The sequence below is a fragment of the Mugil cephalus genome, chromosome 7, assembly GCF_022458985.1.
Source record: "Mugil cephalus isolate CIBA_MC_2020 chromosome 7, CIBA_Mcephalus_1.1, whole genome shotgun sequence".
Lineage (NCBI taxonomy): Eukaryota > Metazoa > Chordata > Actinopteri > Mugiliformes > Mugilidae > Mugil > Mugil cephalus.
In genome coordinates, this window is record NC_061776.1 from 12358111 (window position 1) to 12384231 (window position 26121).

Consider the following 26121-nt stretch of genomic DNA (forward strand, 5'->3'; position numbering starts at 1 on the left):
CTGCAGTGCAGAAAAAACCCCACCACAAACCAAATTTTAACATCAGTAAAAACAGGAACAAAAATCATCTACACGTTTTAATTCTGAAATGCTTGTCAACAATAACCCACAGCCTACACACTTTGTTTTTGTTTTTTACAGTTATTTTTTGCACGACCCACTTCCTCACTGTTGTAACATTTATTTACCAATTTCAACAATTTTGAATGTCTTTGTATTTCGATTTAGAATAGAAATATACTTTATTCATCCCTTGGGGGAAATTCAAGTTTGTTTTTGTTTTTTAGAATCGAGAAATACTTTATTCAAAAAAAATACTTTATTCACTTTACTTTTCTCTAATATGTATTTCTCCCTATATATATGTTGTATATATATGTTGTTATTTTGTGGTAGATTTTCATTATAATATTCCTGTCAAATTCGTTCTTTTTCGTATTTATCCATGTCAAGTTCAATATCTTGCAACTTACAATAAGGAGGTATTTTCAGCAAAAAAAAAGCGGCACTAGACCGCCCCCTATCGCTAATATTACATTACTGCATCTTCACTGTATAAGCAGTTGCAGCCTTTTTGTGTGTGTATGTGTGTGCTGTGTATGCATCTTATTTACTCATTTGTGTAATTTGGGGTAGTTTATTCTATAGTCAAGATTTTAACAACCATATTAAAATTGCATGTTTTTAATTTAAAGTCTTAATTTAGAAAACATGTAGTGGTCAACAAGAACTACACACTTAATCTTCACTACATGTAAAAATTGCGCTCATGTCTTTTTATCCAGTCCTACTACAGCCTGTTTGAGGAGCTCGGATACATGTTTTCTTAGTTCCTTAAACACATCTGACAACACCCCGTCACAAATCTTGTCAGTACATCTTCATTGCAGTAATACAAACTACAAACAATTACTCAAACACAGTTTCCAGTGCATTTTTAATTCAAAATGCATGTAAATAATTTAACACAATAAATAAAGTTTGATACATGAATCCATTCCCATAAATGTATAAATAATACATGGACCATGAACAGACGATGCATATTTTCAAACTTCAGTAAATTAAATTTGGTGGTCAGTGTATTCACAACATAAATAAGACAGATTAGACTTACATGTTAAAAAAAAAAAATCTAATTTCCTCCATACGGAACAATACATTACTTTGGTCACAAACGAAAGCGCAGATGCTGCATGAACGAGGAGGTTGCAGGTTTCCAGCTCAATGAAAACAGACAACACTCAAACATTCATTGCTCATTGTGCGTTGCAAGCTCAGAAAAGTTGCCAGCAACCTTAGGTTCGTGTTTGCCTTTCAATAACAATTCAAGCACTTTCTCTTGAAAATTACATGCGCCTTTTCCAAATCAAGCAGCCCTCTGCTATTTTAAATCTGATAAAAGAATAAATAAAATATTCCCTATTAACAGGACATCGGTTTATGTACTCATTTGGGTTAACATGTGCAAAATACTGATGGAATAGGAAAACAACTGTCGGTACATGTCCAAGATGTCCGTTCAAGTATTTTATCACACATATGGATGTATCTTGTGAAAAGTTTTAACTGTCAGTAACTGTAAACTACAAGAAACAGGCACAAAAATATTCTGGTAGTTTCAAAACATGCATCGATGTCAGTGGAAGATTAAGTTTTGCTCTACATGCTAATCTAAAGTCAGAGAATGAAGACGCCTAAAGCCAGTCTAATCACAGTCCACTACTGAATAAAGCTGCAAGGAGAAAGCTACGGTCCTGTTTGACTTTTACTTCCAGTGAACAACTTTCAATATGATCCCAATGCGTACAGTGCTTTTTAAATAGTCAGATAAATTTCAGTTCAAGTTTTCGGCTGTCCTAAGTATTTCACATCATACAAAAATACACAGCAGGTAGGACTGAACCAAAACAGCTATGAGTGGAATCTTGGAAGTCAACTAAAACTCTCTACGATGTTTAACTGTTTGTTTGCACGTATGTGTACGTTGTATGTGTGTGTGTGTGTGTGTGTGTGTGTGTGTGTGTGCGTGCGATGCTATGATATGTGTCTACACTCATGATACGTGGTGTCATGGTGCGGCTTCACTTGTTCTTGTCCTCCAGGCCGCTCTCTGCTCTCAGGGCCTGGCTGCTGGCTGAAATAAAGCTGATCCAGTGTTTGAGGTCCTCCGGAAACTCCGGGCACTCGATCTGCACGAAAACACAGCGTAAGCAGAATGCAGATGAAGAACAGAGCAACAGTCTCGAGAGGGAACAATTTCCTGGTGAGTTTTCTTGAACAAAGTTCAAAATATTCCCTGGTTCAAGCTTCTCCATTGTGTTGATCTCATGCTTTTATTTGTCTTAAGTACGGACACACCAAAATTACATCAGAGACTCACTGGTGATGAAGGCTGACTGTGCCAACAATGATGGCGCCATTCTAAATAATTGTGTCTTTGTAAAAGTATTTGTATATTCAAATGTTTACATTAGATAAAGATGTAAATGAGCAACCTTTGTGCACTTTCAGCTTCCTCATTCATCAAATGACTGAAAACCCAGTGACTGGGGTCCAACTAGTACCAGAGGTGTGGGACAGACCAGAAAAACTCACCGGCCGACCATCAGAATAATGTGTCATGGTCTTAATGAGATTAGAAATAAAATATTTTGAATGCATGTTAGACAAGATGATATTCAAAGGTGTCACCTTTGATTATGAGATATTTGAAAATCAGCTGTTTATTCATTTATTTTATCTACTTTAAGCAGACTATGAATTAATAGTAAATGAAATATTTTGTGTTTAAGTGATGTGAATCTAGAAATAAACTAATCGCAAAATTAATTTACAGATAAAGAAATTACCTGCCATGCAAATACTTTACACACCTTCTTTTTGCAGACAAACTCGATGATCATCTCCGGGCTGCAGCGCACCACATTCTGCTTACAGAGCAGGATCGCAGACACAAAGTCGTCTTTCTTGGACACAAAGCGCTGCTCCAGGTAAAAAGCCTTCTCATCCCAGCCTAGTACTTTGGTCCGAATCTCAAAAGCCTCACGGAAGGCCAGGGAGCGCCGGTACCGGATGGTGGAGGCCCCTACCACCATTTTGGCTCCCAGTTTGCGTGAGGCCATGAACAGCCCGTTTCTCATGTAATGGTGGAAGCGGGCAAAGTCACACTCCCTCAGATAGCGAGAGTTGTTCATGTGGCCCATGTAGTCCAAATCGTGGGGAAGAACCATGCCATCAATGCTCTGCTCAGCCAGAATGTCCCATATTCTGGGCTGGAACCAAGCTTGGACGAACACCTGGGCCCCACGTAGGAAGTACCATACATCCAGGCTACAGAAGAGCAGGAGGAGGGCACCTAGCACCAGCAGCAACATCTCTCTGAAACATCAGTCCAAATTACACAGCATTAATCTGATGCGTTTAGAAATAATTCATTTACAGCATTCTGCATGCAAGTGTAAAGGTCTACAGCAATTTCCCATGAAACGATGACTTAAAAAGACAGTGACTGTTTTCTAAATGAACGGCTCCCATTAATGTTTAACAAAATGCATTTTGACCTCATCAATGTCAACACAGCTGTGTGCAGGAAAACGAGAGATCGGTGCATCTTTAATTCCCTGACTCATTATGGTTGCTAAAAAACAAACAAACACGACAGCTGTTTTATTTTCATAAACAGCGGCTTCAACCTTGAGAGGACCAGGAAGCTAATGCTGCTGTGTTCAAGTAGACGCTGTGACAGCCAAATCTGTTAGCTTAGCCGCTAGCTGCCAGTAGCCGGTGGCCTCGGTGCAAAACCGACCGCACTCTCACGCGTAAAGTCGTTACTCTTTTAGCTTTCCTGCGCCAAAATTCAACCTACAGCAATACATATCCCGTTAGAGTATTTCTGACAACTGCAAAACTCACTGTGCGTCCTGAAGAAAGTGCTACCATGAGATGCGATGCAACTTGAAGAACCGGTAGAATGAATGAACATGACTTCCGGGTGTGTGACGACATGTATTTTAATTGGTTGACGTGTTGGCATGGTTACATGGACGTGGTTTCAGGGAAGTCCATTTTGACTTCCTGCAGTGTGTACGCTACACTGACATACCAGTTCATTATGTACACTAATGGACAGTCCTGCTTTGAATGTTAGTTTCATAAAAGTTCTGGTATTCACGCATTTGTTTTAAATGACCGAGAAAGATGTTAACTCAACTGTGCGGTCATCTTTGAGGCTATGGTATGGAGTACCATTGAATTATAATGTGCTGTTGTTATTTTGACAACCATATTTTTTTAGTTAGTAGTCTAGGCTAAATAACAGAAACAATTTTTATGTTTAATTAATCCAGTTTAGCAGCACCACACACTACAGCCTCCAAAAATTGTAACACATAACCTGTTACAACTCGTCCCCTCTGGTAGGTGCTGCAGCCGCAGACACACTGTAGGCCTACACCTAAAACAACCAGACACAGTGACTGTTTCTTCCTACATGCCATTCTCCATCAATTACAGAACTATTCTAATCTTATTTGCATTACTTAACGTCTTTTTTTTTTAATATTACTCACTGTAAATGCTGCTATCTCTACATATAGATGTATACTTATTAATCCCGCTTATAAATAACCCATTAATATAGGCCCTTATTGTTCTTTAAATCCTTTCTTATTCATTATACCGATTCTTCCCTATTTAATTACTCTAACAATAAAGCTGAATAAATGTCCTGGGAGATTCTGATACCAAAATTGCTGGATTTGTTGCAAATGCAGTTAATAATCAGTACTTTACATATTTGATGCAAAAACAGAGGTTTATGGAGATTTTTAAGATCTAGATGTTCTCTGAAGTGTGGGACTACATTCTTTTATTTATATAATGTCAGTTTTGATTGTTCTGTCTTACTCTTTCTTAGTAGATAATTACTGATAAAACCACTACTACTGTTCAACCACCTGAACAAATGGCAGGCCATGTAAATAAGGATCGGTAGTTCATAGAAAAACAAACAAACAAACAAACAAAAAATGATGACTATGTCATCTGATATGGAAAGAATATCAAGTCCACTGATTCATGCAAACTAAGATGAATGTATCTGTTTTAACCACAGGAAGACTGATAACTATGTTAAGTTTGTTTTAATTATGCAGGTTATTTTTTATTCTGTCTCCTTTTAGACTAGTAAACAGACAGCGCCAAAAATAAATATTACTATTACTATCATTTGAAAATTATTGAACAGTTTGTGCATATTTTTACACGTTATTTACTTATTTTTTAAAATGATTTGAGACACTTTGTAATATGACAGTTCTGTGTTGGCAGAAGCGAATAAATGTTTAGCCACATGATTTTCTCCTCCAAATATGTGTCGGTACAAAAACAATGTTTTTCTAGTATTAGACATTTTTCAGACCCACGGACAATTTAGTTACTGTCAGTCTTTGTGACTGTGTAATAAATTCAGTTTTTTAATTTGCCTGAAATTAGTGAAATGCATTGTCGTCAAAGTCAAACAGGTTTAGTGTTATCAATAAGAAAACAATGGTTTGAATTCAGATACTGGGGTCTCATTATGTCCAAAAACATTAATAAAAACATAAAGAGACACATTATTAAAATAGACACACAAGACGAGCAGCTGTGAGGAAGGTATTGCACTTCTGTAATAATCTTCATGAATCTATAGCAAGGTATAACCATTTTAAATATTCAGAGTGGTCAATATTTTATAACTCAGAACTCAGTTATAGAAGAGATGTGTAGATATTAGTATTTTTTTTTTTTTTTTTTTTTTTAATGCTGATAATGAAAACATTGATTCATTCACTCATTCATTCATTGTCCGTAGATGTTAGAGCATACACCTGTTGATGTCTGGAGCTTCTTCCAGCAGGCAATGGACAAATGATGTTTTTGTCCAATACCGTAAGGACAGGCTGCCAGTACATCACAGGGTTAACACAGAGAGACACCAGGCCACTCTGGACAGGGCTCCATCACAGGACAAACACACAGAGACAAACAACCATTCACACTCACATTCACACAACAATAAACATAAATGGGGGTTTTGGATGAGGAGTGGGTGATAGGACAGCGGTTTTGACAGAGGTCAGACTGAGGCTGGGTCTCTCAAGTTCTTCGGAAAATGTTGAGTAGTCGCTTCTTCAGAGATTTCTTCTTTACTTTTTTTGGTGCCTCCTCAACCTGCTGTTCCAGATGTCTGTCCATTGATGCCTCTCTGGAGTTTTCCCCCTCCTCCACCGTTTTCTCGAGGGCCTCGGTCACGGATTGTAAATGTTGCTGGAGGTCGGCCCTTTCCTGGTCCCACTGTCTTTTTTGGTTTTCCAGGTCCTCCTGCGTCTTGGTTGCTGCAGCCGTCATAGTTGCTGTAATCACTATGTTCTCAGAAAGGTAGTGGAGTTTCTCCTCCTCCCACTGACGCTGTTGCTCGTCCATCTGAGTCCGCATTAGAGTCAGTGCAGCTTTAGCTTTAGCGGTCTCCTCTGCTTGTTGTTGAAGACAGGCCTCGGCTTCCTTCCTTTTTTGCTCTTCTGACTGGAGAGCCTCTTGTAGCTGTTTACCCTTCAGGAAGACATTTCCATGCATCTCTGTCTTCTTGCTGAGCTCCTGATGAAGAAGAGCCATCTCTTCTTTTGCCTCTTTTCCTTGGGCTGTGAGCTGTTCTTTCAGTTGCTCCAACTCTTTTCTTAGAGCAGCCTTTTCTTTCTCCAAGGAGGAGATCTTGTCTGTCCCTTCACCCAGAATTCTTTGAAACTCCATCTCCGAGATCTGAAGTAAGGTGTCGTTCTTGATCCCAGTGCTGGTGAGTTCAGGCTTGACAGCAGGCTGTGGTTTCTCAGTTGTGTTTCCACGCAGCATTTGGAGAATTGGATGTACTTTAGTTGCTGCAGGCTGCTGTGTGGGCTCCAAAGGTTGCACTTTGATCCTTGTGGTGGTCTGTGCAGGGTTTGGTGCAGCAGGTACGTTGAGAGCAGTGACGGGCATTTCTGGAGCTGCACATTGGAGCATGGTAGATGGCTCCACTTCAAGTGTTGTCTCAGCCCGTTTCTTTGGTGTGGATTGCTGTAATTTAGGTATCCAATCCCTCGGTTTTGGTCCTGGTTGGACTTTAGGTCTTGTGTCCATCCTATCTGTCCGTCTGGAAGGTTGGTCTTGATGTCTTGTCTCCATCCTGTTTGGCTGTGTGGAACGTTGGACTTTAGACCTCGTGTCCATCCTGTATGGCCCTGTTGAAGGCCTCATGGCAGCCTGTGGAAGGGTGTCTCCAGCTGCCAACCCAGAAGTTGGCGGAGGTGCTGTGGGTGCTGCTACAGGAATCTCTGAAGATGCACCATGTACAGCAGGAGCTGCAGCAGGTACTCGTGGACATGCAGCAGGCACTTCTGGAGACGCGACAGGCACTTCTGGAGATGTGGCGGACACATCTGGAAATGCTGCAGGCATTTCTGTAGATGCAGCAGGCACTTCTGGAAATGCTGCAGTCACCTCTGGAGATGTGGCAGGCACATCTGGAAATGCCGCAGGCATTTCTGGAGATGCGGCAGGCACTTCTGGAAATGCAGTAGCCATATCTGGAGATATGGCAAGCACTTCTGGAAATGCGGCAGGCACCTCTGGAGATGTGGCAGGCACATCTGGAAATGCGGCAGGCATTTCAGTAGCTGGCTCACGTACTGTGGGAGCGGCGACAGGAATCCCTGGAGCTGCATCAGATACTGTGAGGCTGTGGCTGGTACTTCAGTTGCTGTACCAAGGTACTTCGGCGACTGTGGGGGACAGTGTAGGCGAGTGTGGCAAGTGATGCAGTTTGGTTGCCTGCGCGTTGGTATCCCAAGTTTTTAACTGCCATCTTGTCCTTCTTCTGTTTACGGGGTCCCCTCAGGTTAGCGGCCTTGGAGTTCTTCTGTGACTCCTGGAGTTGAGTCGGCTCAGTCTGGAGAGCTGGAAAGTCTTCATTGTTGAGCTGGATGTTGATGTTCTGCTCAACCTCCTCCTGGAAGTTAGAAGTGATTTTCCTGGAGTCCGCTGGCTGAGACTTCTCCTGGTTTTCCTCTGCAGACGTCATGGCAGACTTCTTTGGAATGTAGACTTGGTGCCTAAAGTCACGCAGGGTAACTTTAAAGGTCTGTGAACCTTGTAACGTTGTAGCACTGTTACAGTGCGACACATTCTGGAGATGCGGCAGGCACTTCTGGAAATGCGCAGGCATATCTGGAGATGCGGCAGCACTTCTGGAAATGCGGCATTGGCACGCAGCCTCTGGAGAATGCTAGCCGGAAGCACATCCCTGGAGATGTGGCAGGCACATCTGGAAATGCGGCAGGCATTTCTGGAGATGCGGCAGGCATTTCTGGAGATGCGGCAGGCACTTCTGGAAATGCAGTAGCCATATCTGGAGATATGGCAAGCACTTCTGGAAATGCGGCTGGCACCCCTGGAGATGTGGCAGGCACATCTGGAAATGCGGCAGGCATTTCTGGAGATGCGGCAGACACTTCTAGAAATGCAGCAGCCATATCTGGAGATATGGCAAGCACTTCTGGAAATGCGGCAGGCACCTCTGGAGATGTGGCAAGCACATCTGGAAATGCGGCAGGCATTTCAGTAGCTGGCTCACGTACTGTGGGAGCTGCGACAGGAATCCCTGGAGCTGCATCAGATACTGTGATAGCTGTGGCTGGTACTTCAGTTGCTGTACCAGGTACTTCGGCGGCTGTGGGGGACAGTGTAGGCGAGGTGGCAAGTGATGCAAGTTTGGTTGCCTGCGCGTAGGTCTTTTTAACTGCCATCTTGTCCTTCTTCTGTTTTTGCGGTCCCCTCAGGTTAGCGGCCTTGGAGTTCTTCTGTGACTCCTGGGGTTGAGTCGGCTCGGTCTGGAGAGCTGGAAAGTCTTCATTGTTGAGCTGGATGCTGATGTTCTGCTCAACCTCCTCCTGGAAGTTAACAGTGATTTTCCTGGAGTCCGTTGGCTGAGACTTCTCCTGGTTTTCCTCTGCAGACGTCATGGCAGACTTCGTTGGAATGTAGACTTGGTGCCTAAAGTCACGCAGGGTAACTTTAAAGGTTCTGTGAACCTTGTAGCGGTTTGTAGCACTGGTCTCTGGAGATGTGGCAGGCACATCTGGAAATGCGGCAGGCATTTCTGGAGATGCGGCAGACACTTCTGGAAATGCAGTAGCCATATCTGGAGATATGGCAAGCACTTCTGGAAATGCAGCAGGCACCTCTGGAGATGTGGCAGGCACATCTGGAAATGCCGCAGGCATTTCTGGAGATGCGGCAGACATTTCTGGAAATGCAGCAGCCATATCTGGAGATATGGGAAGCACTTCTGGAAATGCAGCAGGCACCCCTGGAGATGTGGCAGGCACATCTGGAAATGCGGCAGGCATTTCTGGAGATGCGGCAGGCACATCTGGAAATGCGGCAGGCATTTCAGTAGCTGGCTCACGTACTGTGGGAGCTGCGACAGGAATCCCTGGAGCTGCATCAGATACTGTGAGAGCTGTGACTGGTACCTCAGTTGCTGTACCAGGTACTTCGGCGGCTGTGGGGGACAGTGTAGGCGAGTTGGCAAGTGATGCAAGTTTGGTTGCCTGCGCGTAGGTCATTTTAACTGCCATCTTGTCCTTCTGTTTTCGCGGTCCCCTCAGGTTAGCGGCCTTGGAGTTCTTCTGTGACTCCTGGGGTTGAGTCGGCTCGGTCTGGAGAGCTGGAAAGTCTTCATTGTTGAGCTGGATGCTGATGTTCTGCTCAACCTCCTCCTGGAAGTTAGAAGTGATTTTCCTGGAGTCCGCTGGCTGAGACTTCTCCTGGTTTTCCTCTGCAGACGTCATGGCAGACTTCTTTGGAATGTAGACTTGGTGCCTAAAGTTACGCAGGGTAACTTTAAAGGTTCTGTGAACCTTGTAGCTGTTGTAGCACTGGTCTCCATTTCAAATCGAATAGCGTTTACTGTTCGAATCTCTGACTGTTGCTGTGTTGAATATGAAGTAATCTTCACGTTCGCTCGCTGTGTGTCTTCTGGTAGGTTTACCGATCAATAACTCACGTGTGGCTTTTAGGAGCTGATCCCTATTTATACTCACAGCAACATTCTACAGATCAAAGCCATGATGACATCACATACCATCAAAGAAACTGACATACATTCCATGGCAACCAGTGTTACCATAGTTACCTTGAAAAAGTAATCTGATTACTTCTTTAAAAAGTAACTTAGTAACAGCGATGACATCACATTCCATCGGAACATTATATCAGGTCAGTGTGGACATATGAGAGGTGATCTCAATTCATCAATCAATCAACCAGCCAAACCATAAATAAATGTATCATTCATGACATCGACAGACTATAAATGACAATCTAATCAGTTTGAAATATTAAATAAACACAAATGCAACACTAGAACTTTGTAAATTCACTTTATTACAGACATGTCTACAACTTGAAGATGAGCGTGGGCTGCTGAATATGAACCAGTGTCAGCTCATCACTGAAGGAATAAAATGTTTACTGAGAGAGGGCTGGTTCCCACTGGTAACATCTTACAAACAAGTTCAAATGTGTGAGAAGGAGAGAACCAGACGACTGAGGCCGATGCTGAATCACTATGAGAATGAGGAAATGATCACCCCTGTGGTTATTAATCCTGTTGATCAGACCTCCTTTTAGATTTTTTTTGATAATGTCAGTAATTATAAAAACTGACAATTGAAACCGGTATTAACATTAGACTTTAATAATGACGGACGTACCAACATTTTGACACATGTAAAAATGATTTTATTGCATTTGCAGTTGTTTTATGTTTGAGATTTAGCAGAGAAAACTTGAAAATGAGCCGAATCTCTCACCGTTCGCTGTTTTTCCACCCAAACAGATCAAACATTCATGACGATAGCACCCAGAATCAGAGACGACGAAACATCTCTGGCCAGTGAGGCATGATGGGAATGAGGTCCATCTAATTACGCAATGAGGCTTCACACAGAGAAATGCAAAATAAAAAAAACAGAGCAAAATTGAGCTCCTAAACCTAAGCTCTCCTAGCATCTCCAGTGTGGTTTTAGACCTTTGTCCTAAAAATCTGAGCTTGCACATGTAAGCAGGATTCATCATCTCATATAAATTGTCCAAATGTTGTACTCTCAGGCATTTTAATTTTAATTACTAAGTACATATATTACTTTTGGTGATGGGGGATATCCAAGTCTTCCCCGTTTTATTTTCTGATGTGTGACCTCTGATGTACCATAATTTCACAGTTGGCTGCAGTGAAATCTCCAAATTAAACCCCTGAGTCAGTTTTATTATTGCTATAGAACGAGATGGTGCAATTCATACAATCATATTCATTTTCTTCAAACAAATGTTGTGTGTTTTCAACCCCTCAAAACAATGTGCTGTTATTCCAGTGTTTAACATGTGCAAATGGGTCAAAGTAAAGCTTTACAAAGTGTAGGCACAGTTGTGTTTAAGTCAAGTAATGGTAGAGAGAAGCTCAAGGTCTCTCTTGGAAGGCTTTCCCTCGTGGGTTTGTGAACCGACTTTTAGTAAACCAGCCTTAGTAGCTACCCATGCAACGTCTCATTTGCTCTTCTCCTCTAGACCACTCTCGGCTCTGAGGGCCTGGCTGCTGGCGGAGATGAAGCTGACCCAGTGTTGAAGGTCCTCTGGAAACTCAGGGCACTCCACCTGCAGAGAGCAAACCACAATCTCAGCATTTGCATTCAGTTCACCTAATCTACAATTTGCGCCCGCGCTGAAACTCCTCTGTCCGTCCTCACCTTCCTTTTACACAGGTGCTGCATGATCTTGTCCGGGCTGCTGCGTATGACGCTCTGCTTGCAGTACATGACAGCACACACCAGCCCGTCTTTAGCCGACACAAATCTCTGCTCCAGGTAAAAGGCTTTGTCATCCCAGGTGACGATCCGACTCCGCAGCTCATAACTCTCTCCTATATACAGAGGCCTGCGGTAACGAATGGTGGTGGCCCCAACGACCATCGTGGCTCTGAGGGCCCGCGTCGCTTTGAACACACCGTTGCGCGTGTAGAGGGAGAAGCGGGCGAAGTCGCACTCACGCAGGTAACGAGCATTGTTCATGTGGCACATGTCGATGTCGCGCGACGTCACCCGGCCTGTGATGACCTGCTCCGCCGTGATGTCCCGGATCGGGGGCTGAAACCAGGCCCGCAGGACGACCACGGGCGCCCGCAGGAAGTACCACACATCCAGAAAGCAGAAGAGAGCCAGCAAGATGGCGAGGACCCACAGCAGCCACCACATCTCTCTGAGGAGAAGACACACGACAGAAGCAGAGGTGTTGACAGATCTGTGATGTCACGGAAGGTAAAGATAACTTCAAGGAATCCTAGAAAAAACAAATGAACTAATTCAGCTAAGAGGTACCACTCATGTAGCCAAAGATTAGGGTCTAACTACATTTAATGTGACAAACAACATAATTTTAGTTCAGGGACCACATACAGACCAACTTTGACCAATAGTGCAAAGAAGTACTAATAAAAATGTTTGCATTTAATGAGCTAATCCTTTAACAAAACATTTTATGTTTTGGGGATTCACATATTTATGTATTTTTTTGTACCCACTAAGTGTTTCTATACTTCACGCTTTGAATACTAATTATATTTTTTCCATCACCAATCTCCTGTGTATCATGCATCACTATCATTATCATGTTTATATGGTACATATATGAATTAATCGGCTGCTCTCTTCTTCTACTTTTTTCAGTCTCTAATGTCCTCAAGTAGAACCAAACACATTGCGTATTAACCTAAATGCTCCTGGACCTTAATTAAAACGCAAACTGAACTGCAGTAAATCTAAAAAAACAAAAACTCTTAAAATGTTTCACCACCAACCAAGCAGCTTCGTCTGTGCTAAGTCACAGGTGAGGAATCAGTGGTTTTTATTAGGATCCTCTGTGGGTGCTGCTCACATGAAACTCTGCTAACTGGGGTCTGTTAATGACCAGATACTAGAGGATGTTGTCCTCACTAAAGCACAACAACAATAATAATAATAAAAAAGATAAGTGCATAAAAAAATCCTTTATAAAAGTGTCCATTTAACATCTTTAATGTGTGGTGTTCTCACTTGTGCCAGACTGAGTTTCAGTGTTCCCACTTCTAAACTGGTTTTACAAAACGTGACAACAGTGTAAACTGGTTTTGCAGGAAAGACAGACGACTCCTGCACAAACCTCCAGGATGAAGTAAACCGTCTTCTGCACTCGCATAGTTTAGAGGAAATTCAGATATTTTACACAGACTTTAACTGTTTTACACTTGTTGTAGAACAACATGGTGTTGCAATCAAAGTTACAATTAATCTGAGATCACTGCTACGAGCACAGCATAGTGAGTTATTAGAAAGGCTGCAGAACTAGTGGGTTATAAATCACAACATGTAGTCAGTGATACAATCTGAGAGAAGTTCTGTTACTGTCGTTCACTTTATTTTGCACCTTTTTTTTGCAAATTTATTCATAATGACGGAAGTGAATATCTTGCTTGCACCATACTTTTATTTTATTTTTACTTGTGTTTTGTTATATGCAACTAAGCTACTGTGACCAAGCAACTTCTCTTGTGGATCATGAGAGACTTAAGACTAAAATGCTGTGATTTTAAAGGTAGTGTTGTTACCTTTCACATTTGCAGGAGACTAAAAACATTTCTCCGTAGCTTCCGCTACGACTTAACTTCGTAATATAAACTTTTAGGTAGTTTAACACTTACCTACTGCTTGATTCCTCCCGTTTCCAGTCAAATCTGCCGACTCCACAGCATTTAACCGTTGACTGTATGAACCAGCTCCCACCGAGAAAATGTGTCATGTGAAATACTTCCGGTTGTAACCTTCAAAATGAAAGCGCAGCCGTGTAAGTGCTTCCGGATTTCAAGGAGGAAGAAAAGCGTAAACAATCCACATCGCACGTTTTTACCATTTAAGCAGTCGTACATGCCGCAAAGACGGAATTAGGTCGATACCACGCATTATTTGTATTTGTCAATATTTAATTTGAAGGTAACAGTAGTTCACTTCCGGTCACCGATATGTGACGCAACGCAGAGTCGATGATTGGTTGTTGAGTCTCTAAACTAAACTTAACGCTTTTTATTTTAGTCGTTTACAAAATATATTGAAGCTGAAGCTACAAAATACATATGGAGTTAAATAGCACATTCACTGCTTTAATTTGTAATAAAAATATTTTTTTTATTTCTCTACCTAAATGTTATTCAGACAGTTTATCTCATATTTTTATATTAGCCAGCTCTCCAATAATTCAACCGAATGAACTCAGATGTCTTTATCTAAAGGTTTAAAAGTAGAAAAATTACAACCACTATCCACTACTACACTTCCTTCCATCTGTCAAAATTCATCTATAAATAGACATGAAAATACACACAAGAACTCAATCATTGTTCACACTTTATTCTGTTTATTACAAGCAAGAAAACTGTCAGTAAACCTTCATTCAGAACTGGACGGTAGTGAAATTGGAAAATATATATAACAATGTATATTTACCAATAATAAAGGAAAACTTAAAAGCACCCGCACACGTCTTACATTATGTTTATCACTACGCTCCTTAAGTCACTTTATTTTTAATAAACATTAAGCATTATATCACGTAATAAATGATAACTATAAAATAAAATGTCATGAACGCTGAACAAACAAACTCACCCAAAACTCCTTAAACAGACGTCCAGACATTAGTGTTGAAGCACTGACAACTTACAATAACTTTTGTTTTGCGAGTCCCAAACACAACTCAAACTAGCATTCATGTGTCTCGTACAACTCTAGAAAGTGCGTATCTAACGAGTCCTCTAACGAACGCACAGATTCACTGAATTTGCCGAGACCGATGATCCTTCACCATTTTCTTCATGTCCCAGTCTGCAACGAAGTCGCTCATTTCTAGCTCGTGTCCTGGGCCGGCCAGTGGATCGTAGCGGTGTCTGCACGAGAGAATGTGGTTTACAAAAACCGTACTTGCTCATGAAAATAAAAGTTTCCTTTACATGCAGGCTGTGGATAAACTTTAAATTAGTGTCTCACTCACTGTTTGAGGTGCTCCTCAATGGCCTTGCGTTCGTACACGCTGCCATACACAGTTTTCACAGGATCAACAAACATCTTCTTGGTGAGAGGACAGATCAGATGCTGGGGTATAAACTGCAGCACATGTTCCACCAGTTTCTACAGAAAATACACACACGATTATGTAAAAAAAACAAAAAAAAAACATTATAAGACAAAACATAATCCATCAAGATTTTGTAAATACACCGGCTCATTCACCCTCTCCATCTCGTCCAGTGACTTTCCAGCATGTTCTTCTGTGTGTTTCTTGGCTTCCCATTCATAAATCTCACGGCTCGTCAGGAACTCTTCGGCTAAAATGCTTCAAGAAAAAAGAGAAATATTCAAGACACTTCACGACAATGTCACCTAATTTCCCTTCGGGTATGAATATACTAAGTGAATGGGGGGTCATTCACCGGGGTCAGATGCTGTTTGTGGTCCTAGTTTTGGTGGTGGTGCATCCTTTTTTCAACGTGCTCATGTAGAGTTAATAAAATCAGTCTGTGGCTTAAAGTAGCTCCATAACCTCTCAACTAACTGCAGCTCTTCTGGTTTCCCCTTTTGAATGACAAATACAGGCTACTGCCACCTGCTGGTACGAAGAATTATTTCCATTCACAAAGGTGCAGAGCTTCCACTGATCAGGCATAACATTATGACCACCTCGCTAATATTGTGTAGGTCTCCCCTGTGCCTCCAAAACAGTTGTGAGCCATCAGAGAGTGGGCATGGGCCTCCTGAGTGGGTCCTGTGGTGTCCTGTGGGGGCCTTTGGTTCCTATGGGTTAAACCGTTCGTGTGTTCAACACTATATACATAGATTTGTGTTTAAAACGGAAAAACTAAAAGACAGGAACCAAGAGCGCCGGCCATGAAGAATAAAATAAAAACTGTTGTATGTGACTGTGGGTTTCATTCGGCCTTCCTTGGAAAAGAAATACAAAAGAATTTGATCTGTTCCTGAACTTGGCGACATCGCAACAGGTCGACACATTTCCATCGCTCTGAGAACACGTAGGTAGCGTTTACCTGTCCAGTGGATCGTCAGGCTCGGGGATGATGAGCAGTCCGTACACAGCATCAAAGACGTCTCTCATGGTGATGTGGGCGTTGTAGCTGCGGGTGAATATGCTGTGACAGATGCGGCCCACGCTATTGACGTTGCAGTGATACACCTGACAGTCCTGTTAAGAAATATTAGCTACCAAAATGTGTGCAATACATCTATCTACGTCTATTTTAGAAGGATACTCGTGTGACAAAGCGGACGAGCGGAGGCTTCACTGGGTATTCTGCACCAAACTGGCAGTACAGCTCAAACACTCCTTTTGCATACGGTGTGTCCGGAGGGCCTTGCATGAGGATCCTCCAGAACGCTGAAAAGATTATGTTGTGCTTTCATTTTTCTATCATTTCCAGAGTTTCATCACCCATAAACCTGCACCTCAGAGAAAAGACAGATGATGTAGATCTACGACAGGTGGAGCAGATCATGTAAAACATGTGCACAAAAATAATACAGACGCAGGCCACGAGAGGCCACATCACTTACTGAAGTCTGACTCGGATGGAAAGACTCTGAAGAAGGGATGTGGGTCACAGTGGAGACTCTTGAGCTCCTCCAGGATACGTTTGTCCTTCTCCATTAAATCCCTGACCTTTGACTCACGGATCCTCTTCTTCAGGGCACTGTTTTGAAAAAGATTTAGGCTTTAAAGGTTATTACATGTCAAATAAATTAAAACTGTTTATACCAGGCTCTTAATTAACAGGACATTAATGTTTTTCTGTGTTTTGTATGAGCATGTAATCTAAATATGTGATCCTCAGCTCCAATAGTCCTTTCAAATTACACTGACATTTTATCAAATATATTACTGCTGTAAACACTCCTACAATTAAGTATTTGGCTCATTTTGACAATAATATTTTAATTCACACAGTCTTGGACACTCACCTCTCTGTCATGGTCACTTTGCTGTTTATTTGAGTTGGCAAAGACGTTTCTGGAGACTCATCATATCCACGATCAGCAAACATGCCTGTTAACACGGACTACAAAAAACACCAGGAATAAGAATTATGAACACATGAAGTCAACGAGCAGTTTAGAGGAAACTGTAACTCACTTCACTGATGGTGGACGGGTCGAGTTTTTTCTTGGGTTTCCTCTGCGCCAAAGACAGAACTGTCTCGATCTCAAAGAGCCTCAGACCGTCTTTGGTCGTCTGGGGTTTGAAGCAGCAGCCGCCTGCAAGCAGCGAGGAAAGACATGTTTGTCAGCTATAATAAATATCAACACACAAGTCCATGGTAGAACTTACAAGATGCTTTTTGACACAGAATTTTATCATTTTGTGCTGGTTTGTATAAATATGGTTGGTAATTGCACTAAATTCAGAGTAAAGTTTTACCTGTAGCACTGCTGATTCCATGCAGCATGTTGTTCTCCACATTTCCAAGAAGGATTGAATCCACAACGATGTCTGATTTGAGCAGTTTGGCCGTGACAGCGACTGGTTCAATTGAGGATCTATTTGTAAAATGAAAATAGTCTCATTACAAAATCAGTCTGATATTGACACGTGGAACAAACATTTTTTTCCCCTGAAGTCTGAACATTTGGAGAACTGATTATATGCGATGACAGATTATAGAGCCCTCCAGCTCCTTAGCTAAGTATCTGTCAACACGGAGCAGGAACTACTTTACCCCGAATCATTTCCATCAGTGAGACACAGGATGCGGAGTCGACAGTCTGGGAACCTCGTCTTCACTCTTTCCAGCTCAGTCGCTCCACGTCGCAGTGCGTCATAAAGCAGAGTACAACCACTCGCCTCAATGTTACGCATGTGCACCTAGAAGAGTGAAGCATTAATCTCTCACAATAGCAGCTCCTCCAGACATTTAATATTTATAGGCCGTGCATGAAATATAGCTGTAAGCAGGGAGGTTTATTTACTCTCTTGACTTTACAGTTCATTCATTCATTACAGTGAAAATAAAACGTGGTCTAATACAACAGCCCTGCATTAAATGTTGATAAAGGTACTGAGCATTTAGCTGTGAGAGCTGTGTTTTCATTTCATCATATTTCTTATTCTTCGCTTTGTAGAAATGCTGAATTGTCTAGTGTTGTTTCCACCTACAGAACAGGCATCTGGAGGCTATAGAAACAGAAAAAGACGTAAAACCCAGTCTTATATATGCAGCTGGCTCATTAATACACACTTATACTCTTCATTACTGTGTATTAACAAAAATTAACTTATATGCTGCTCATATAATTCAATAGATTTGTCATAAACACACTCTCCTTGTTCTCATGTGAACTAGAACGTGTCAGGTGCACGTAAATCTCGTGCATTTACCTTGAACTTCTCCAGATTTTCTGTGAACGTGTGGAGGGTTTTCACCATGGAGTCAAACTTCACGAGGCCAATGACGTGGTGGAAGTCGTACGCTATGCTCCTGGTGGCAAAGTTGTCAAAGAGCTCTTTCACAGCGTTGATTTTCTTTATTCCCGTGCTTCCGTAACAGTCTTCTTCCATGGAGGAGCTTGTGTCTACCAACACCTGACAAAAAAATAAAAAGTATGAAATGTACAGTATTGTTCGTCCTGCTGTTAATTCAGTAGAAATGTTAGAAATAGAAAACGTTTCTGTTACCATTATCGCCTCGTCTGGCGTCCTGGTTGTGACAAACGATTGGTCGTCTCTTTGGTGCCCAGTGCTTTAATGTTAAACACAAACAAACCTTTACTTTTCAGATTTAACCATTTATAATGAACAGGGTTCATAAAACCTTATAGCCATTCTTCAGCTGTATCATTTTGGCTTGATTCAGGTTTGGTTCAGGCTTGGTTCAGGTTTGGTTCAGGTTTGGTTTAGGTTTGGTTCAGATTTGGTTCAGGTTTGGTCCAGGTTTGGTTCAGGTTTGGTTCAGGTTTGGTTTAGGTTTGGTTCAGATTTGGTTCAGGTTTGGTTCAGGCTTGGTTCAGGTTTGGTTCAGATTTGGTTCAGATTTGGTTCAGGTTTGGTTCAGGTTTGGTTCAGGTTAGGTTCAGGATTGGTTCAGGTTTGGTTTAGGTTTGGTTCAGGTTTGGTTCAGGTTTGGTTCAGGTTTGGTCCAGGTTTGGTTCAGGTTTGGTTCAGGTTTAGGTTCGGTTCAGGTTTGGTTCAGGTTTGGTTCAGTTTGGTTCAGGTTTGGTTCAGGTTTGGTTCAGGTTTGGTTCAGGTACTCACGTGGCCGCCAGCAAATTCACATCCAGATTTTTCACTTTTCCCTCCAGACAATCCATCACAGAGATCATATCTCCAGCGCATTTGACTTTATTCAGATAAATGCCAAGGTTGTCTGACAAAGAGGAAAAACACACAACACACATTAAACATCATACAACTCCCTACAAATAAATAAATAAATAAATAAATTAATAACATCTGTTGTGAATCTTCAAGTGTGACCTGACTCAAGTACCTTCACTGAGCAGAACCAGGCAACTGCCGCTACATCCCAGGTCCTTCAGATGTAGAGGTGGGGTCACGTTGAGAAAAGGGAAAGCTTTTAGTCCTTCCACCATACTTCCAAAAGTCCAACAAGCATTGACCTGAAAACTGTCATTTCAATTGTACAGATTAGTGAAAACATAGCCTTAAACCAGCTGCAACACTGTGTGAATTCTGAGAAACAATCTTTCAAAGAAAGACCCAGGCGACATATGTGGTTAATTTAAAGTGTCGAGTAGTGAGGAGGTGAGGACCCAAGTGCAGGAGGAAAAAGGTGATGAGGCAGGAAGTATTCAATGAAAATAAAAGGAAACAAAAGGCGCTGCAGTCAGGGCAGGTAAATATAGAAGATAAAAGTCAAATGGGGATCAAGGACAAGAAACATGAAGACAAAACCGTAGCACGGAGACTAAAGCAAAAAGTGGAACATCAAGACTAGAGGTGAGACACGGAGACTAAATCATGGCATGGAAATAACATCAACGACATGACAGCGAACAAAGAGAAAGGCTTTAAAGCTATAAATACACAGGGGCAGAGGGATGACGAGACACGGGTGAAACTAATCAAAGTAAAACACAAGGAACCAATAATCAAGGGACAACACGAGGAAACACAAACGACAGGAAATCAAGAAACTTAACAAAATGTTACTATGTTATGTTACAACAGCAATGGAGGCAGTAATTCAAAATGAAACAGAAACAACAAACTACATCTTAATGTGTGAGTTTTGTTAAAAGAAATAAGGTGATGATACATACTTCTGACCACAGGTCTTGTCTTTATGGATCCAGAGAGGGTATGTTCTGAAGAATCGAGGCAAACTGAGCAGGACTTTCTCGATGTCAGTGGCTCTTTGTAATGAGCTTCCCAGCAAAGGGTCCTGAGTGCAGTTTGGTATTTTCTCTCCATCTAAACAAAATGACACAAAGACATGTGAAGTGCAAACAACATCTATCTATCTATCTATCCATCCATCCATCCATCCATCCATCCATCCATCCATCCATCCATCCATCCAGCTGTGTTCGGGTGGGGAATGGGTTAATTATCTCAACCAGCCACACTGGCTTCAGGAGACAACACCCTTCAGCTTCAGGAGCAAACCACGTCTCACCCGCTGCCTATTTACTTTACCCATTTATTTAATTATTTTTCTTAAATAAAATGCTTATGTAACTTATGTAATTATGATGTCTACCTCCACTCCATGTTGCAGCCAGCAACAACAACAATAATTTACTACCCTCTTCTAACCTCAGAGGACAAAAACGTCCATGTCCAAAAACTGCTATTAATTAATTAATATAGTTTTCTGATTTTATCTGCATAAATCTATTAAATTACTTTATAAAACTACCAAAAAAATCAATCATTTTGAGGAATTAACCCTTTAAATGGCAGTTTGATTAGTTGAAGTCACTGTTTTTATGAATAAAAACATGAAAAATTCGCTATCATATAACGGGGAAATGGCTGATTTTGGTGTTGAACACTAAAAATGACAAATTTGACCATTTTCTCACAAGTGAAACCCTAATACTGCAGAATGAATCATTTTATTGTGCCATGGCTGTAGTTATAGTGGAAGTCAATAGGACATTTCTGTCTGCTAAGGTTACAAGAGGCTAGTAAATTTTAAACTTGATGCTACACAAAGACTAATAATGCAATCAAGTCAGTATTTCAGATAACCTTCATCATACCCAAACTGATCGGAAACAAATGCCCTTAACCTTGTTAAGCTTACATGAGGTTGGTATTTTTTCTTCTTCTTTGTGTACTTTTGTTTTTTAATTTCAGAATTTGAGATAGAGTTTGTACAAAAAAAAAAATTAAAAAATCAACCAACACGGGCAAAATGGCAGCCAAATGAAGACGAAATTTTTCCCAAATGAACAAAGAGGGTTAAGTCAATGCTTTTATTTCACTCGTCATTTTCCAACCCTTAAAAATTTTTTACCTTCGATTTTCTGAAGAACGTTTGCTCGTTCGAAGACACCTGGTACTCCTGGTACTCGAACCGGTTCGCAGAAGTGTTCGCCACTTTCAGACACGAGGCTGATCGGAGCGTAGGCCTCTGTGCTGGACGTCTGTTTCTGTCAAAACAAGTGTGATACAGACAATAACATCAATACAAAATACTCAACACGAGCAGCTCGACTCCTTCTTATTATTACCCTACCTTTTTGTGTTTCACAATGAGATGTGCCCAGCAGTACAATGAATTCTCAAAAACGTCTTGGTCCTGGACGACTTTGTCCCCTCGGGGGACAAAGAGGCAAAAGCTCTCTGAAGAGAATGTACAAGCCCTCGACAACGGCAATCTGCAAGAAATTTGGCAATACTGAGCGAGGAAATAGACACTGGTGAACACAAGATAAACTTTTGGCTTTAGAATTACTGCACATACACACATCAGCCAGTTATGTGACCAGAACACCGTCATTACTGGTCTGATCCTAAAAATAACAGTTTAATGATCAGTACACAGAACTGTTTATGATGCCAGGCCTAATGTTTAAATAGTCAAACAGTTCATGTCGAAGTAAAAAGGACTAAACAACAGAATTACACCACAACTTAACAACTTTTACCTTCTGGTTCCTGGTCATTGTTTCATTCCTGCAGATTAACTGATGCAAACTCTGGGCGAGAGGGTTACATCCAGTCAACTTTCGTATGTAGGCAATGAGTTTGTTCTTGCGTATTTTTGAATAGTCACTCTAGAAGTAAATAAACAGATTGATAAAAAAAAGGGTTACTCCCTTTAAGAAAATATTACCAGACTGAGCAAACAACTACGAAGGGCTGAACACTGCAGCGTAGTACAGACAAACTTACAATAACATAAAGTGAAGACAAGAACACGCTGATTCCTTTCATGGTTTGTTGCACTGAAGGCACGACGTCATTAATGTAGAAGGTCTCCTCATACGGGGGCTCGTCGGAGAAGGATGACAAAGCGAAGGCAACCGTCGAGCCCTCAGAGATTCCGCATTGTTCGAGCGTGTCGCCAGATAATCTGCAGACACAACGGGCGTCAGTACTGGAGTTAACAGCTGCGAAATGACGCTCGGTGTAGTAATTCAGAATTACTTGTGTTGAAGGACGTTCACTGGAACACCGCTTGCATTTGACAGCTTGTGTGTCAGACTTGCAATTGTGTCGTCCTTCAAGTCTACCATCAGCTCAAAGTCTCCCTGAATGGATGAAAAGAAAAACGTTTGATAGGGTAGATAATTCATTCACTTGCCGTCATTTACGGCACTTATCTCCAGTCCACACTATTTTCCTTTATCATTCCACCTCACATGTATCAACATCTTTAGCTCCTCCGCTACATAGCTGAGACGCACCTTGAGCATGACGTGGCATCGAATGGCGTTCTCGCCAAGGTTTCCATCAAATTCTCGCTTTGGGATTTGAGGAGCGTGCGCCAGGTTTTCCTTGGGTGTGAATATGGCATAGATCACAGCTCCGTCTTCAATGTGTCGGTCTTTCAAAGACCCTGAATGACAAAACATTGTACCAATAAAGTAAAACAAAACAGAAACACTGTGCACTGTTCTACAGTAGGAAGATGTTGAGAAGAGTCAATTTTTGCGTGACTTTTGAATTGTTCAGTGCAGCTCATTTCTTTAGTGCTGGTTCCCAAAGTCTGTTTTTTAGCATACTACTATTCGGGCTATCTTTACCAAGCAGTTCCACTTAGATACTGATCTCCACTGTGGTCCTGCGATGTGTCTAATGAACTAGTTTTAAGAAACCAGAACACCGTCGTTACTGGTCTGATCCTAAAAATAACAGTTTTAACAGTTTCTTTTTTTTTCATCTTTCTAAAAGTACTAGCAATCGTTCCTGTGGAAGACGTCCACACGTGTCCGCTCACATGTGTTGAAGAAGGGGTCGTCTGTCAGAGGCATCCCGTCGACTGTGAAGAGACAGACTCCTTTGGTGCTGCCAACATTTTCAAGGTGGCAGATCCTTAACATGAGATCTTCAACAGTGTTTTGAGCTGGATCCAAATCTGTAACATCAAAATTTCACATTGTTCATGACCATATTATTTAAAAAGGGTGGTTTCATTTCAGGACATGGTTTGGATGGAGTCTCAGTTTCTGTCTTAAATCCCAAAGCACTTGAAAGTAAAAACTTTAAGGTAAACAAAGTTTAAAAGGCGTGTTCCTCTTACCTTGAATATGCTTTGGTTTACCACATTTGGGGTATGTGTACTGTAGATCGTAGGGCTTCAGAGATTTCTGCACAGGCATCACAGTTTGAACTTGGCGCTCTTGACCTCTGAGAGTTGGGATCATTTTTTTCATGGCTGAAAAACGATTCCTCTCCACGTGACTTAAACCTGTCAGAATGAACACGCAAAAATACACTTCCATTTCAAAATGTTTTCATTCCTATTATTTATTTAACTGATAAATTTGTAAGTTCTCATACGGTTTGGAGTTAGGTAGATTTGGAAGTATATACATCTGCAAGAAAACATTAAAACATTTAGCTGTTTATTATTAGGCCTATGTATGTCTGTATAGTGTTTATTAAATATATTATAGTAGTCTACTTGCAAAAAAATACGTCATGCGTACTGAGGGTGGAACTTTGAGGATGTATTTACCTTATTATCCTTTTAGGAGCAACAGGAAAAACACAATGCAAACTTGTAATAAATCCTTTCATAATTTAATCTGCCCTTGTGTTGTTTGTTGTGATTATACACTGTGATATTTGCTGGATTCATGACAGTCAGCGCTCGATCGCACACTTCAAAACCCTTTTGGAGACTGTATCTGTACGAGGCAATTTGACTTGGTCCCTGAAAAGGGTGGTGCCCCGAGGTTTACAAACGTTGTTTGAGACCATAGTGGACTGGCATAGCATTAACACTGCATGGGAAACACTGACGTGCATTTGTTGTCACTAGTGTACCTAATGAACTGGCACTGGTTAGTGTATATACAGATTCAAAACTCACTTGACTTGAACTCAGAGTTGTATTTGTATTAACCTCAATTCTAAGCTCACCCTCCACATGGATTTATATTCAGGAGTCTTACCCATGTTGGTTAGATCTTCATCCGTCACACTATCCAGGAAATCTCTCTCATCTTTCACACCAAGCTGCATGAACTGGTCGTAGTAAGACTCCAGTCTGTAGTGCTCCAGCAGACTGAACACTGCATCCATCTAAACAAAGGCACCACAAGATTTCATTTATCACTCTCAAAACTTACTTCACAAATAGTAAATACCAGAAATACGACATTTTGTAGCACTGAAATCAACATTTGTGCACTGAGCTAATCTGACTCTACATTCCTTGAATGAGACGTTTCCATGTTCCTGAAAATAGGATCACAGCTTTGCATTATTGCCTCTCTCCCTTTAAAAAGACACACACCAGATGTCTCACCAGGATTTCACAGCACTGACCAAGATGATTGTTGACTCTAGTGAGAAACATTACCCTAACAATTAAAGTCAGGAAATCACCTTTAAAAATGTAACAGAGCACATCTTACCTTGATGTGAGTCCGAGAGCGATACACAGAAAGAACCATACACAGCAGTTTGTGTCTGATAAGAGGGCGGTTGGTGACGTTTCACTGAAAATGAAACCTAAGAAATTGAAACCAAGCCGAATATATTAGGAGACAAAGAATGTGGAATGGACGGTTCTGAATCATGGTCACCAGGGTGACGTTGTCTTAACTCTCCTATTACCTTCGAGGTCAAACTGGCCCCATTCAATGTTTAATGTCTCTAAATATATGATTAACGTCACTATTTTTGCTTCATATTTAATGACACAGACACGGATCCTGACATAATATATGTTATTATTCTTGATAATAGTTCTGATAATAGTTTTTCATACTAAATGTTACAGATAACAAGAATATGTACTTAGAAATTATATAAAGCCAAAGGGTGGGGGCTTCATTTAGCACCACAAACTACATCCGCCAAAATGAGAATTACAACCTCATGCTGCTTCAACATAAACTGAACATTATAACAGATATAAAGGAAGATTTAATGCAAGATGGTTAAGTTATATATAACAATGCATTCGTTTTCACTAGTGTACCTAATTAACTGCCAAATTAGCTTATGTACACTGTAAAATACGTTTTTTAATTGTTTTTAAAAGAAAGTTTGCACCTCGGAGAAACAGACATTGACAGAAAGGGTTTTCGACATTTTTTTTTTTCTTCCTTTAATTGAACACTTACCTTAGTCCGCCTTTTTTAAACAAACAAGAGGGGATAGCAGTTTGGTGGTAAGGCTAGCGTAGAGATGGTTTCACCCACAGACATTAATACATTAATGTATTATGAACGTATTGATGTCTATGGTTTCACCTGGAAAAGAAAAATGGCGGAAAACTGCCAGACAAATTGTCAGAATTAAGGGAAA

The 26121-nt window shown here is 41.2% G+C and overlaps 3 protein-coding genes across 4 annotated transcripts; all 3 read right to left on the reverse strand.

The window, feature by feature from the left end:
• Positions 1–920: 920 nt before the first annotated feature.
• On the reverse strand, positions 921–4027 carry LOC125010649 (protein THEM6-like). The gene is made up of 3 exons (XM_047589409.1): positions 3916–4027; positions 2877–3381; positions 921–2192 (listed from the first exon to the last, which is right to left on the reverse strand). The coding sequence occupies exons 2-3, from the start codon at positions 3375–3377 to the stop codon at positions 2085–2087; spliced, it is 609 nt and encodes a 202-aa protein (XP_047445365.1). The 5' UTR covers positions 3378–3381; positions 3916–4027; the 3' UTR covers positions 921–2084.
• A 6417-nt stretch (positions 4028–10444) lies between these two features.
• LOC125011428 (protein THEM6-like) lies at positions 10445–13921 on the reverse strand. 2 transcript variants are annotated; one of them, XM_047590645.1, is made up of 3 exons: positions 13811–13921; positions 11826–12333; positions 10445–11733 (listed from the first exon to the last, which is right to left on the reverse strand). In XM_047590645.1, the coding sequence occupies exons 1-3, from the start codon at positions 13906–13908 to the stop codon at positions 11626–11628; spliced, it is 714 nt and encodes a 237-aa protein (XP_047446601.1). In that variant the 5' UTR covers positions 13909–13921; the 3' UTR covers positions 10445–11625. The 2 variants fall into 2 exon arrangements, with proteins under 2 accessions (XP_047446601.1, XP_047446602.1); XM_047590646.1 differs by having other exon boundaries at positions 11826–12414; positions 13811–13857.
• A 576-nt stretch (positions 13922–14497) lies between these two features.
• LOC125010181 lies at positions 14498–21781 on the reverse strand. The gene is made up of 16 exons (XM_047588564.1): positions 21650–21781; positions 20448–20598; positions 19655–19791; positions 19420–19531; positions 18844–18907; positions 18547–18750; positions 17888–18033; positions 17590–17708; positions 17305–17426; positions 17133–17230; positions 16728–16864; positions 16427–16551; positions 16205–16350; positions 15393–15495; positions 15154–15290; positions 14498–15049 (listed from the first exon to the last, which is right to left on the reverse strand). The coding sequence occupies exons 3-16, from the start codon at positions 19755–19757 to the stop codon at positions 14935–14937; spliced, it is 1731 nt and encodes a 576-aa protein (XP_047444520.1). The 5' UTR covers positions 19758–19791; positions 20448–20598; positions 21650–21781; the 3' UTR covers positions 14498–14934.
• Positions 21782–26121: the final 4340 nt, after the last annotated feature.